A 13,796-nucleotide genomic window follows, 5' to 3' on the forward strand; every position below is an offset into this window, starting at 1 on the left:
GCGCTTTGCAGTGGGTGGGAAGTCTTTACGCATTTTGTGATGCCTGGATGTTATTGTATACTCTTTTGCCACGCTAAATTACTTTGGTATGACGCCTATATATGTGGTTCTTTTGCAAACTCAAGCACCAGCGTATCTCTATGATAGAATGAGGCTCTACACCTCATTAGATCCTGGTGATATTTTCTCATTTCGTTTCATGTTTAACGGTTGCGCCGAGACGAGCGCCTAAAAGAGTTTCGCCCTAAAAGTCCGCGCATTTCTCGGTGTGCCTGCGTGAAACGACATGCATAGTGTGAGGTGCTGTGAAGGGCTGCTACTCAATGTAAACGGAGGCGAATTAGTTTAAAACACTGTTGTGGCAGTTCATGACAATAGTTTGGCGGGCTCGTTTGTATTGCACCTGTAGATACAGTGCAACTCTCGCATCCCCCTTGTGTATGCGCCTTTCGAAGCAGCAACAGCCTTACGATTACTGTTTGCTCCTCTTGAAAGTATATGCAAGCTCAACATTTTTATAAAAAATGTGCAGCTTTTAAGGAATTGCGGAGCTGGGTATAGGCTTCCTTGTTTCTCTTGTCTATTTCCGTTGTTCTGTCTTCTTTCTTTTTTCTGTTTATATCTTCCTATTTTCGTTTTCGTGGCTTTTTTTTTCTTTCCTCTCTTTCTCACTGTTTCTCGCTTGCTTCCTCTATATATATTCTTTTTCTATTTTTATACGTGGTTTTGCCTGCGTTACGCCAAGCGACAGCACACGACAGCTCGGAGGGCTCCGCGCTTAAAAGCATATCAAGTCATGATTACTGAAAACACGCATCAATTTCCTGCAGTTTAACGCACCCAGACCTCCTCCTCCTGCTGCTTCGCGTGCCACACGAAGCGACCTTGTTTTGTTTCGCGAGCAGCAGCTGCGAGCAAAGCGTTCTTTTTTGTACGCCTGGGCTTTTGCGTGCCACGTATACATAACGAGCTTTTTTTTTCTTTTTTAGCCGTGATTGCAAACGAATGAATGCTGTCAGTACGGACACTGGTATGTAATATTTGGCGTGGTAGACAAGAAATCCGAGCGCTGTGGCATCTACACCTAGCCACCATTACCCGTTGTGGGCAATATGCGATCAAACGCTTCAGAAAAGCTAAGAAAGGTGTTATTGTTTTATGAAACAGATTACCTGTCTTACTTTCGGGGGCTTATACAGAAATTTTTCGGGGGTTGGGGTCACTTTTTTTTTTTCAATATGAAGTTGGGGGGGGGGGGCAAAAATGGAAATTCGGTGGAGTGTCATATTGTGTTCTCTATACCGTGGCAAGAAAAATATTTGGGGCCCGGGCCCGGTGTGCTGCGCCACTGCGTACTTTACATCTCTAGGTTTTTCTTATTCACGACTTTTAGCTCCGAAAATTATTTTGAGGCCGGCCGAAAAGTGTAGATTTGAGGCAAAAGTGTGGGCCCGAAAAGCTGCGCCGTCTTTGGCTCTGGCTTTTGTGCTGGTCGGCCGTTTCGCAAGCTCTCAAGACCACCCATTGCCTCCGAGATAGCGCGCCAATCTTGGATATGATAATCTCGGAGGCAGCGGATCTGCCGTAGCGCGGCACCTTTCTGAAGCTAGATGGCGCAGTGTGTCCGGAAAAGAAAGCGCTCCCGATGGCCGAGCGGAACCGTCGCGAAAACTGTTTCGGAAAAAGGGAGTATGCCAAGCCTTATGCGAAATGCGATGCCTGTCGTTTGCGTTCGCACGACCAACGGACGCGTGGTGCCCGCTGTACCTTCGACGGGAACATTATCCGAGAGGAGTGCGCGACAGGCCGAGAGGGCAGCAACGGCCGCGTCGCGACCTTTCCGGGCCGAGAGCAATGCACTGGCGGCAACGTGCGACGCTCAGGTCGTGCGCGCAGTAAAAACAAGGAAGAGCTCCTGAGGTGCATGACGCGACGCCCCCTCTCCTTCCTGGTGGTCGCGTTGTGACGCGCGCGTCTTGCAGCGCCGCGGTCGGCCTACATTTTCCGCCGACGCCGACTGACTGACGCCGCCGCGTCAAAGCGTGGCCGTTTGGTTTTAGCGTCGACCGACGAGGCCGTAGCCGACAAGCACCAACGTTCTACAGTGGTCAGTGGCACCTAGGTTTCTCGATGCGCGCGATGAAAAACGTAGCTGCGATCGATAACCGGCAGGGGAGCACGTGGCCGTTCGCTCGCGCCTTCACACCCCTCGCACGTGCGAGCCAGTGACGTGAAGAAAAAACGCTTTCGTGGTTTGTTTCAGAGCTCATCAGCCAGTGGGAGGCCCTGGTGAGGGAACTGCAGGAAAGCGGCCGCGATGAGAGGGACGCCGCGCCGAGCCAGGCCGACGTGCTTCTCAGCATTGACGCGCTTCGCGAGGAGTTGAGTCACGTGACTGCGCTCGTCAGCCGCCCTCACCCAATGGCTGCCGAGGGATTCCAGGCTGTGGAACGGAGGGCGCAGGAGCTCAAGGTAGGCGCTTGTGGCATTCGTAACTCGAATATATTCATCACCGACTTACGTGCGGAGGGCAACAGGAGAAGCGGATAGATTAGTTGGAATGTGATTCGCAATAGCAACAAAGGTCTGTGACAATTTAAAAGGATAGAAAGCATTCTATGGTGCAACAAGACATATTGTTGTGGCGTGCATAAAAAATATTTTGAGAAAATGAGAACACACATGCAGGTCTCTTTCGAAGTCGCCTTTTTTTACTCTGTGTGATGTGCCATCCCATTTTATGATCAGTTGTCAATAAGCAATAATTGAGACAAATATCTATGAATGGAATCAATTCAGAATGTAACTCTGGCATTTATTCACATTTGCTTTTAAGAATTGCTTTGTTGAAGTTGCACGGAAAACACTAAACTTAGATATATTTTCTTAAAATTGTGTACTTGCATAATAATTGAATAACATCATGTGATTCACGACTTCGAAAAGCAATATTTGTTCTCTTCATTTGATTTTGCCATATTTTTTGTTAATGCAGAAGTCGAGTAACAAAAATCTTTAAGCTCTTCTGCTTGCTTTATTCTTCTTGCTGTAGACTTATAATCAGTAAAGGCTTGAGAATTAGTCAGGCACTTAGAGCTGATTGGCTTTAACAGTAGTAAATGCCCACTGTACAAATTTCAAGAAATGGCGTTTCAGATTCTGCAATATTTGTCATTTCATCATTGGTGCACATCTCATGAGATTATGTACATAATTTCCACAGAGGAGGTCATTATAAAAATTGTATATTAGTATGCAGCAAAAGTTAAATCACTGTTATTCTCAGTGTCGCCTTAAACCCTCTTCGAGCATCCAGTACAATGCTTCTGACAAACATCTGAACCTCCTGTTACTCCTTTTGCGCAAGCCAACTGAAATTTGTGCACATTCGATGTAACTTTCTAAGACAAACGGCTGTTGATGGGTCACACAAGACTACACACAAGTGCAGGTTCTGCTTCCGGGCTTGGCTGTTGCATAGTTACATCTTTTTCTGTGCAGGTGGCACTGGCTTCGCTGCATGACATCCGCGATTCGCTGCTGGATGTGAAGGTCAAAGCCCACCGGCTTGGCGCCAACAGAGAAGAGCTGGCCATCGGAAAACACATCCAGGCTCTGTACCGCCAGTGGGATGACGCCTACGAACAGTTGAGTGTGGCAGCATTTTCTATAAGCCCTTCAGGCGCAAATTATGATCCACTGCCTGTAAATGTATCAAATTCGCATGCCATAATTCTAAGGCACTCAGTACCACATGGCAAGAAACAAAATGAAAGAGGAAGCTGTTTTTGATGAGTTTCAGTGATTACTGCTTATTAGCATGTAATTAAATATCTAATTATTTTGCAGTGAGCTTCAATCCTTGTATAAAACGAGTCAAATATTAGGCTTAAAATGCATACATTGATTGCTTTTTGGATGTATTCGTTTCGAGCAAAGAAAAAAAAATACCCTTGACGTTGGTCCCAGTATGCAGCACGTCAGACGATAGTCAAACATGGTAGTGCTAGTGTCTGCAGCATTGGGCACACCAAGTTTCAAGCCATTCAATGGAACACGTGGTGTGTGACATGCCTTCGTAAATGATGGGTACAATTGTACACACCACCTCTGTAGGGGATAATGACCATGCTCTCGGTGCGTGCAAATAATTAATCGAATAGCATTCTGTTTATTTTTGTTACAAGCACCATTTGGGGAACCAATAAACATTGGTTCCCCAAAACGATAGTTAACAAAGTGCTTTAGTGTTTGTCTTCTGCGTGGCCGGTTGACTTGTTTTCTACATTCACCTTCTGACCTATTGGCTGTATTACCTACCATGACAAGTTCGTTTGCTACGCTTTAGCTGGTCCCAATGCTTTTACATACATATGCCTCAGCTCTACATATTTAGTTTTATTTATCAAGCGTCATTCATTCTGTACAGCAATAACTAGTTCCAATATTGATGAGGACAAGCAGACAATGATGCCAAGGACAGTATGGAGATGTTATAAGTAGTAGTGATTGTTATGGAAATGTCAAGGAAGGAAAGGAAGAAAAAGATCACTTGTTGCTGGCAGGGACCAAATCTGTGACCTTCAAATAACGCGTCTGATTCTCTTCCCAACTCCGCTATAGCAGCGGTCATCCCCCTTCCATTTCATGGTGATACATGTGTGCATTTGTGCCATGGATACTCGTGGCGCTGACTGACACACTCGCGTTTAAATGCACTAGTATACGCCGTAAAGGGGAGGAGGCACAAGTTATCTTTTGGTCCACTTTTTTTCTTGACATTTACATAACAGTTTCTGTTAACAACATCCCCTGTACTTTTCTTGGCATTGTTGTCTGTTGGATCTCATTAATATTGTGTCTAACAAAACAAAAATGATCCCCTAAGTTTCCACTTCTTTCCTTCATTCATAACTAGTTCCAGCATTTACGTGTGTGCAGGGCCGTGACTAGAGGGGGGTCGAGGTGGTTCTGGCAACCCCAAAACATTTTAGTGCTTTAACTTTTCGGGTGGTACTAAAATATCTACTCGCCTTCAAATCGACCAGCTGTAGACAAAGTTAACCTTTCGTCACAAAACTACCTCCGAAAAATATTCGTGGGCATGGTCTTGCCTGTGTTCCCTTAATATGAGAATTTTCGGTCAAGCCAACTGAAAGAGTCAAGGGGAGGGGGGCGAGGGTTTGCTTCACTGCTACTGGAACTGAGTATATTGAGCGGTCTACGGCGCCCTATTTTGACAGAGGTTAGCAGACGTCCTGTATGCCTTGCGTGCGTGCCGTGACATCGCTGTTTCGCTCGCTACAGCAACTCCTGTCGCCAGCGTTTTGTTGAGGTGCGCGAGGTCGGATGCCATAGTCAGCCGTGGCAAGCGTTCCTTCTTGTAGCATTCCCGTATGTTGCAAGGACCTGCTCATATCTGAGGACCCGGCATTGGAGCTTGCTGCGGTGACTCGAGCTGCCGATATCATCGTGGTGAGAGGTATGGCCGTGTAGACGTGGTGTGGGACCACACGTTGGCCACTCTTGCTAACTAAGTTTTTGTAGCGTTAGCTACACTGGCCTCGCTGAGCCGATTTCGCGTGGCACTAGTCTGCGCATGCGCAATGACACTCCGCCGCCGCCGCGCTCTGCCGTCACCCCCGGAAAATCTTTTCAGGCCTGCGCCCAGCAATCTGACGTCATTTCCGGCCGGCCGACTCTCGGGGAAGCCACAGCGGCAGCGAGCGCAGTGCGGGCGGCGGTGGTGACGGTTCGGCGGCGTGGTGTTGACGGTGTTTCGCGTTTGTTGCTTTCCGTTGTTGTTTTGCGGCAATTTCGTTTCCGTGCGTGATGCTGGAGTGATGCGACAATGCCGAATAAGTGTTGTGTACCCGGATGCACCGGCAACTACAAAACAGGAAAGAAGATACAAGTGTTTTCCTTCCCTAAAGACGCCGACGCTCTCAAACAATGGCTACGCGCCATTCCTAGGAAGGACTTCGTGCCGACTTCGTGCACTAAGGTAAGAATTTGAGATGCTCCTGTTCTTAGCTTGTCGTTGCTTGTTCGGGTAGAAATCACCTATGATGGGAAATACTTGAGCGTGTGGCCGCCGGGCCTCGCGAAGCGCTGACGCCAGCAGCGTTCGCAGCAAGGATGGTCAGCTGCGCTTTGTTCACTAACAGTGCCGTGGTGTCGTCCATTCTTGCAAGCTCTCGGTGGAAGCGCTTCGTGGAGTGCGGTGACATCACGCTCCCGCGTTTCCTTTCATGTTGCTTGTACCGCTTAGCGCAGCGCTTTTATTTAGATGCTTGCGAAACGTAGGTAGACTTTGTTTTAGCTACACGGACTGTAAACGCGGTCATGCAAACGGGAGCGCATTTTTTTCTTTTGAGAAGTGGCGTCTCAGACGTTCTTGAAACGTTTGTGCAGGTGTGCGCGGATCATTTCGACGCTTCATGCATCGAGAAGACGACATCGTACACGGATCCAAGGACTGGGAGAGTTATTGAAGTTGCACTCCCAGTACCACGGTTGCGTCCTGGATCTGTCCCAACGGTATTTCCCGGCTGTCCGTCCTACCTTTCAGTACGAGACAAGAGCACGAGAGAAACCCCTGACGCCAAGAGGAGCCGACAAGAAGCCTCCCAACTCGCCCGTGCTGTAGAAGAGTCGCTGGCGTCATATGAAGCGGAGCAAGAACGAGACCGGTTTTCGTCCCTCGAAGAACTAAGGGCTCGCCTGCAAGGGGTGTCAGTGTCTCCGAAGTGGACTGTGATTCATAAAGAAGAGTGCTCCATGTTTTTGAACATTATCGACTATCGTGAACCTTGTTTGAATGCGTCATTGACCGTGTTTGCAAACCTTGAAGTCTTTGCCTGCTATCAAGGTTCACCAATCAAGAACCTTGGTAGCGCTGTTGTACCAGACTCAGTTCAAAAAGTAAGTTCCTTGTTGGAAATTTTGAACAACCTGTCGATGCTGTCTGAGGAGCGCTGCACTTATCGCCACCTGGCTCAAGCAATACATTCCCTTCTGGACAAATTGGAAGCCAGCATTGATGAAGGCAAGAAAGAGACGGTGAACTTTATGAAGGAGCAGCTACTACTCCTTTCTGCAAAGCGCATTCAGTATAGCGCACAGGTGATGGTCTTTGCATGCATCTTGCGTACAATATCACCACATGCCTACAAGTTCCTGAGAAGCACAGGTGCACTAACTTTGCCCCACCCAAGCACTATTAGAAAAGTGTGCTCGTCTATTCAAATGTGCCCACAAGTTGATTCTTCTGACGACACTTTCCTTCAGTATGTGTCTCAGAGATTCAAACATCTGCAGGCACATGAACACACTGTGACGCTGATGCTTGACGAGATTTATATCAAACCTTGTTTAGATTACAAAGGTGGGAACATACCGTATATACTCGTGTAAGGGCCGCACTTTTTTTTCGAAAATTTTGCTAGGTGCGGCCCTTACACGAATCAGGCCGATTTAGTACAGGCAGTACAGGCCAAAGGTCTGTACTGTTTATGCAACAGTAGCAGAGTGCAAGAGTCACAAATGACATGCCAGAAATGTTTTTATTCGGATTCCATTTCGCTGTCCTCGTTCTCGGAGGAGCTCGCCTCGGCGTCCGCGTCTTCCCAGAGACGGTCATCTTCGGTGCCGTTCATGGAGTTCGAAATTCCCGTTACCTTGAAGCTTTTAGCAACTACTTCTACTGACATGGCACGCCACGCATTCAAAATCCATTCACACACCTGTTGGAGCGACGCCCGCTTCAGCCGTCCTGTAGGGGTCTTCTCGTGGACGCCTCCAGCCATCCATTCAGAGTAACATCGGCGAAATTCCACTTTGAATGGTCTGTTGACGCATACGTCGAGCGGCTGCAGCACACTCGTCAGGCCACCGGGAATGACGGCCAAGTCCGTACGAGTTGCGGCAACTCGGTTCTTGACGCGGTCGGTCAAGTGGCCCCTAAAGCTGTCCAAAACAAGGAGGGCTTTCCGTTGTAACAGCCCTCCAGGTCTGTTTGCCCAGACGGTCTTAATCCAGTCAACGACCAGTTCCTCGGACATCCAGCCCTTCTCTTGCGCACGTACGACGATTCCCTGAGGGAACTTCTCTTTTGGGAGAGTCTTCCTTTTAAATACGACGTACGGCGGAAGCCTCCTGCCGTCTGCCGTGATGCACAACATCACAGTGCACCTTTGGCGTTCTGCACCAGTCGTGCGCACAGACACACTTTTCGCACCTTTTAAATCCACTGTGGTGCTTTCCGGTGCATCGAACCACACAGGTGTCTGGTCCGCATTCCCAATTTGGGACAGGTCGTATTCATGCTCCCTCCTGAGAGCATTCACGAAGCGATGAAACTTAATGACGTGGTCTTCGTACTCGCGCGGCAGTTTTTGGCAAATCGTCGTTCGGCGCCGAATAGAAAGCTGGTTACGGTTCATAAACCGCGTAGCCCAGCCCCGACTTGCCTTGAATTGTGCCGGGGGTATTTCCATGTGGCGAGCGATGCTGAGGGCTTTGACGCGTATCATGTCAGTCGATACGGCGTAGCCGTCCCTTCGTGTGTCGACGACGTAGTTGACGAGCTCGCTTTCGAGTTGCGGGTACTTGCACTTTTTCCCGCGAAACGCCTTTCGGCTCCTGTTAGTAGCGGCGAGGGCATCTTTCTGATTCATCCAGTAACGCACGCGCTTCTCATCGACGTCGTACTTTCGTCCAGCTTCCCGCTTCCCGTGCTCCTCGGCATAGTCAATCACTTGCAGCTTAAATGCTGCAGTGAATGATCTCAGATGCCGGCCCATCGTCCGTCACGTGCGCTGGCTTCTGCAGGGTTCACTACAACCAACAAAGTGACACCGACGACACCGATCTGAAGTCGCGCTGCCAACGTATCGACACGATGCTAGGAACGATGCCAACAAAGAGGCCGCACAAGGCAAATATGGCGGCGCGCTGTCAACAGCGTGGTCGGCGCGTCGGCGGAAGTAGAATAAAAGCGGAAAAGCGTGCAGCGCCATCTGGCTGTAAATGAACTAACTACACTTTTCTGGCGGGACATTTTGAACTTTTGTTTTTTTTTTTTCGAAATATCCGCTTTCAAAGTTGGGGTGCGGCCCTTACACGAGGGCGGCCCTTACACGAGTATATACGGTATGTGGTGCAGCAGTTAACTCCAACGAAGCAGCCACATCGGTGCACGTGTTTATGATACAAAGTTTGCTGAGCGCATTCAAGGAGGTGGCGCACATTCTTCCGGTAAAAACCTTACAGGGTGAAGATCTTCATTGCATGCTGAAGAAGGTGATCTTGGGCTTAGAAGAAATTGGATACAGGGTCATAGCCGTTGTCTGTGACAATAACTCGCTGAACAGGAAGGCAATGAAGATGTTTCTGCCAGAACCAAAGCTTAGCCCTGTTTACCCGCATCCGGCAGACCCAGATCGGCCGTTATTTTACGTGGTGGATGCTGTGCATCTATTTAAATGCATAAGAAATAACTGGCTCAACCAGAAAAATGCTGGAACTTGCTTTTTCTACCCACGCTTCGAGCTTTCGAACAATGAAGTTCATCCCGAATGCAAGATGACTGCTTCATTTAAGCATTTGAGAGATTTGCATAAAGGGGAGTCACCCCTGCTTCTGAAGTCTGGGTATGGCTTGACGTCAAAAGCTCTAAATCCAAGCAGCTTTGAACGACAGGACGTCAAACTCGTACTGCAGGTTTTTAATCCATACGTAGCCGAAGCCCTGGCCGCTCGCAAGGGTCATACTGATTTTCAACATGCTACAGCAACCGCCGAGTTCATCAAAATAATTCTTCGTTGGTGGAGCATTGTCAATGTAAAGACACCTAGTAAGGGCTTCCATCACCGTAATGTTTACGAAGAGCCCATGTCAAACCACACAGATGACCCAAAGGCAAGCTTTCTAAGCGCTTTTATCACATGGCTCGATGTGTGGGAATTTTATAGGCACGACACCGGAGTACTTACCCAGGAGACATTGAGTGCCTTGAGGCTCTCTGCTCAATCCCTTTTGGCATTGGTGAAGTACTGCGTTAGTGAGCTTCACTTTAAGTATATTCTGCTAGGGAAAGTCCAGACGGATACCCTCGAGAGTCGCTTTGGACAGTACAGGCAGATGGCTGGTGGGCAGTATCACATATCTGTTCGCCAGCTTTGCGAAACCGAGGGAAGGATTCGCCTTCAAAATGCCCTTCCAAGGATGAGCAACGATGATCTCAGAGGCATCGAAGAGACGGACAGTGTCAGGGATGCGGGCACTTCTTTTAGTGTTCATGTTAGCGATGCTGACCTTGATGAGCTCAGAGCACAAATGCCGGTGATTGGTTATGTTGGTGGGTATTGTGCACACGCTGCAATGAAAGTTCTCAAGTGTGAAAGCTGCCAGAGGCAATTGGTCGTTACCCGAAATACGGCCGAAACAGGAGAGGACACCCATTCTTTAATCGCACAACTGGATCGGGGTGGCCTCAAATTTCCTTCTGCTCTTGTAATCACAGTAGTTATGTACACAGAGGTTGTAGTTAGAAAGCTCATGACGGAAAGTACCTCTACCCAGTTTCTCCATGGGCTGAACCAAAAGAATGTCGTTCGGCAACTTACACTGGACTCTCTGCCAAGGCTTGAGGACATAGCTACGTGTGAAAACGGGCACACCTACGAGCTCCTCATCACATTGGTTGCAAACTGTGCAGCAAATATAATGCTCAACAACTTGTGCAAGCAAAGGAACGATCTTTTACGCATTGAAAAAGATCAGAAGGCGAAAAATAGAAAGGCCCGAATTTTTCTTGGAAAGTAATTTTCCAAGTGTCGCGTCTTTCTCTTCACATTTATTCTTGTGAAACTGCACAGAGTGTATTTGATTGCATGTCATGACTTGATTTCCTTGGTATACTTCTGCCTTATGTAAAATGAGCCTTGTTTCCAGTTTTGTATCTCTTTACAAGTTGTTAGCTTTTAAAAGTGCTGTACTTTTTTCTTTTTTTTTAACTCGAACTGCCTCGGTGCCTACTGTAGCAGTTGTACAGTCCGTTTTGGTACCTAAGCTGTGTACACTTTCCTTGTGCACTCTGTGTACAGACATGTTGTGCACTGTGATTTGTTTTTTCTTAGATTTTTGTTTGATTTTTTCCCTAGGACATGCACCTACCTGTGGCAGTACAATTACTTTTCTTTCTGTCATTTATCATGCTGTGGACCACAATTTAGTCACCAGTGTTCTTATGTATTGTATTTTTTGGCAAGTGTTAGAACCTGATACCTTGTGTTGCTACTGCTACTATGATAAACGAATGGTATGTTTTCCTCTAACGTACAATTTAAATGAAAGTGTGCTTTTTCTGTTCCAAAGCTCGGGGATGTTTTTGCTGTTACAATCTGTTTTGTTTTGAGTTTTATGTGGCAAGATATTGTGTTTTGTACTTTTGGCATATTTTCAGCATTAAGGGCAACACCTTGTGTTGCCTGTCGTCTGCCTGGACCGAGAACAATGCGCACTGTGATATTTGTACAGACGGCGTCTGGCTGTGATAAATAAATATGCATTATTCCATTCACGATATTCATTATTTCTTGATACCTTGATAAGTTCCCCAACCGCGGTGGCTCAGTGGCTAAGGCGTAGCGCTGCTGAGCACTAGGGCGCGGTTTCGATACCCGGCTGCGGCGGCCGCATTTCTGATGGAGGCGAAAAGCAAAAACGCCCGTGTGTACGAGATTTCGGCACACAATAAAGATTCCCAGGTAGTCAAACTTGATCCTGAGCCCTCCCCTACGGCGCGCTTCATCGCCTGCGTTGCGTCGGCGCGTTAAACCATACAATCAATCGATACCTTGATAAATCGTGCGGACATGGTGTCAAGGCACCTCGCCCGAGTCGGTAGGCGTGAAGGGCGCTCGCGGCTGGCGCAGCCACCCAGCGAAGGGCGGCCGGCCGGCCGGCGCTATGTGACGTCGTCGACGTCACGTCACGTGACGCGCAGGCCTGAAAAGCTTCCGGGGGTGACGGCTCTGCTCGCCGCCGGTGAGCGCGCAATTCGAAACGCTGCGCAGACGATCGGTGGTGTCACGCACCGTAGCCGGCACCTCCCTCGCACTCGGCCGCGGCCGCGTGCGACTCGCCGCCGCCGGTGTGCGCTTTCCAGAGGAGTGCCGTCATAGCCGTGGTGGACATATGGACGCCGACGCGCGCGCCTTCCCTGTGCAGTCGCCATCTGACACTGCGCTGGAGCCGCTTGAAAGCGCCCTGACTGGCGTTTGCCACTGTCATATAGCCATGGAGAAGGAGAGTGCAAATGCTGCTCAACGGTGCAGTAGAGCGGAGAAGCTTAACTCATCGGATCCCGAAGTAGTTGCCCGGCAAAATAAATATACATGTGCCACATAATACGTATACCGTGTGTGTGTCATTGGAACAGCTGTAAGCATGATGTCTGGAAAGCTAAGAATAATCAGCTGAACCTTTGCTAACGCTACGTATATCCTGGCATAGCTGAGCTAAGCCACTGCCATTTTTTTTCTGTCTTTCTGTCGCCCTTGCGTTTGTAATTAAGTTGCGTTTGTTTACCGCCCCTTTTAGTGCCCTCATAACTCTGGGGTATTCCCGAAATTCTGTGTCAAGAAAGCCCTAATTTCTCGGCGTTGCATTGTGCGTTCAATGAGGAAAGTGACTGCAGCGTGCAGAACGGGTTAATTGGGTTAGTGCCCCACTGGGTGCGTGCCTTGCTGTAGCTTTAGGCTAAGGGCTTGGCTGCGCTGCGGGCGCAACACGGTGTGCCTGTAATTAGTGGTCCCGGGCGCCGTGTTCTTCCTCGACCGTGCAGTGATTTGAGTCGAGCAGGAAAAGTTACCTGCTCTATTACTCTTTTCGGCCCGAAACAGAGGTTCTCCTGTTTTTGTTTCGTTTCGTATGTTGCACCATTTGCCGTTGTATAACGGCTATTTTTAGCGCGATAAAAAGCAGTGCCGAAAAGAGTGGTAGCTTATACCTTTAAAATGGGCATGGGTGCATCACGTCACGTGAAGGACAGATAGATGGTCACTTAGATTGACGGGGTGGATACGAAGATATTGGCGCGAAAGGTTATTTGTTTACTGTATTTTCGCGTTTGTCCCTCAAAGACTGTTAGCTACGCTCGGCGCAGGCGATGCCGCGCTGTTCGAGAAGTTTCGCGATTGCAGTAGATCATTTTCTTATTATTGCGTGCAGGGCGAGAATAGTTAACCTTACTCCAGAGTTTGCGCGACCACCAGTGCGGCTAGAAATCTCGATGCGTGATGATTCAGCGCTCTTTCTGTCTACCCTGTCCTTTTTCCTTTGTTCGCGCGCTGAAACGTCTTGCAATATGACTACGCACCAACTTGCCCAAGTTTCCACTCTTGTGATAAAACACGGCGCGTCCCAGCGTTGGTCATGCCGACAGGCCTCAGAAAGTTTCCAGTTCCATCCATCGCCGAAGGGAGGCGACAAAATCGTTTTCGTCACAGCTAAAGGAAAACTATAGTGGCTCCGTTCAAATCTGCCCTCGGGCACGCCAAAAAAATCCGCTAGGAGCGCCGTAGTAAGCACAAGCTATGAAGCCAAGAGAATCACCATTTTCGCAAAACACTGCTTTTTTCTACGCAAGTGAAGGCTAACATCTCAATTCCGCTTTGTGCGTAGCATTTTTGAGCCCTCAATTTTCAATTTGTTTAGCGATCGCGGTGCATTCGATCGTTCACACATTCGACATCATCGAGCTACCACGTGATGTCTACTCTAGATTCTCT

General features: G+C 48.5%; 2 protein-coding genes across 4 annotated transcripts in view; both read left to right on the top strand.

Moving 5' to 3' along the window:
- LOC119166920 (klarsicht) overlaps window positions 1-13,796 on the top strand; it is a 428,146-nt gene that overhangs the window by 399,141 nt on the left and 15,209 nt on the right. For all 3 annotated transcript variants that reach the window (XM_037418312.2, XM_075867617.1, XM_037418313.2), the window contains 2 exons: window positions 2,264-2,472; window positions 3,502-3,647. In XM_037418312.2, coding sequence (XP_037274209.2) covers window positions 2,264-2,472; window positions 3,502-3,647 — 355 coding nt within the window. The remainder of the gene's footprint in view (window positions 1-2,263; window positions 2,473-3,501; window positions 3,648-13,796) is intronic.
- LOC142765151 (uncharacterized) lies at window positions 5,659-7,416 on the top strand. Its single transcript, XM_075865726.1, has 2 exons — window positions 5,659-6,004; window positions 6,415-7,416. The coding sequence occupies exons 1-2, from the start codon at window positions 5,852-5,854 to the stop codon at window positions 7,414-7,416; spliced, it is 1,155 nt and encodes a 384-aa protein (XP_075721841.1). The 5' UTR covers window positions 5,659-5,851.

The sequence above is a fragment of the Rhipicephalus microplus genome, chromosome 6 (genome assembly GCF_043290135.1).
Source record: "Rhipicephalus microplus isolate Deutch F79 chromosome 6, USDA_Rmic, whole genome shotgun sequence".
Taxonomy (NCBI): Eukaryota; Metazoa; Arthropoda; class Arachnida; order Ixodida; family Ixodidae; genus Rhipicephalus; species Rhipicephalus microplus.

Coding starts and splice junctions, on each gene's coding strand:
- LOC142765151 (XM_075865726.1), top strand. CDS start 5,852: ATGCCGAATAAGTGTTGTGTACCCGGATGCACCGGCAACTACAAAACA. Junction 6,005..6,414: donor TGCCGACTTCGTGCACTAAG/GTAAGAATTTGA, acceptor ACGTTTGTGCAG/GTGTGCGCGGATCATTTCGA.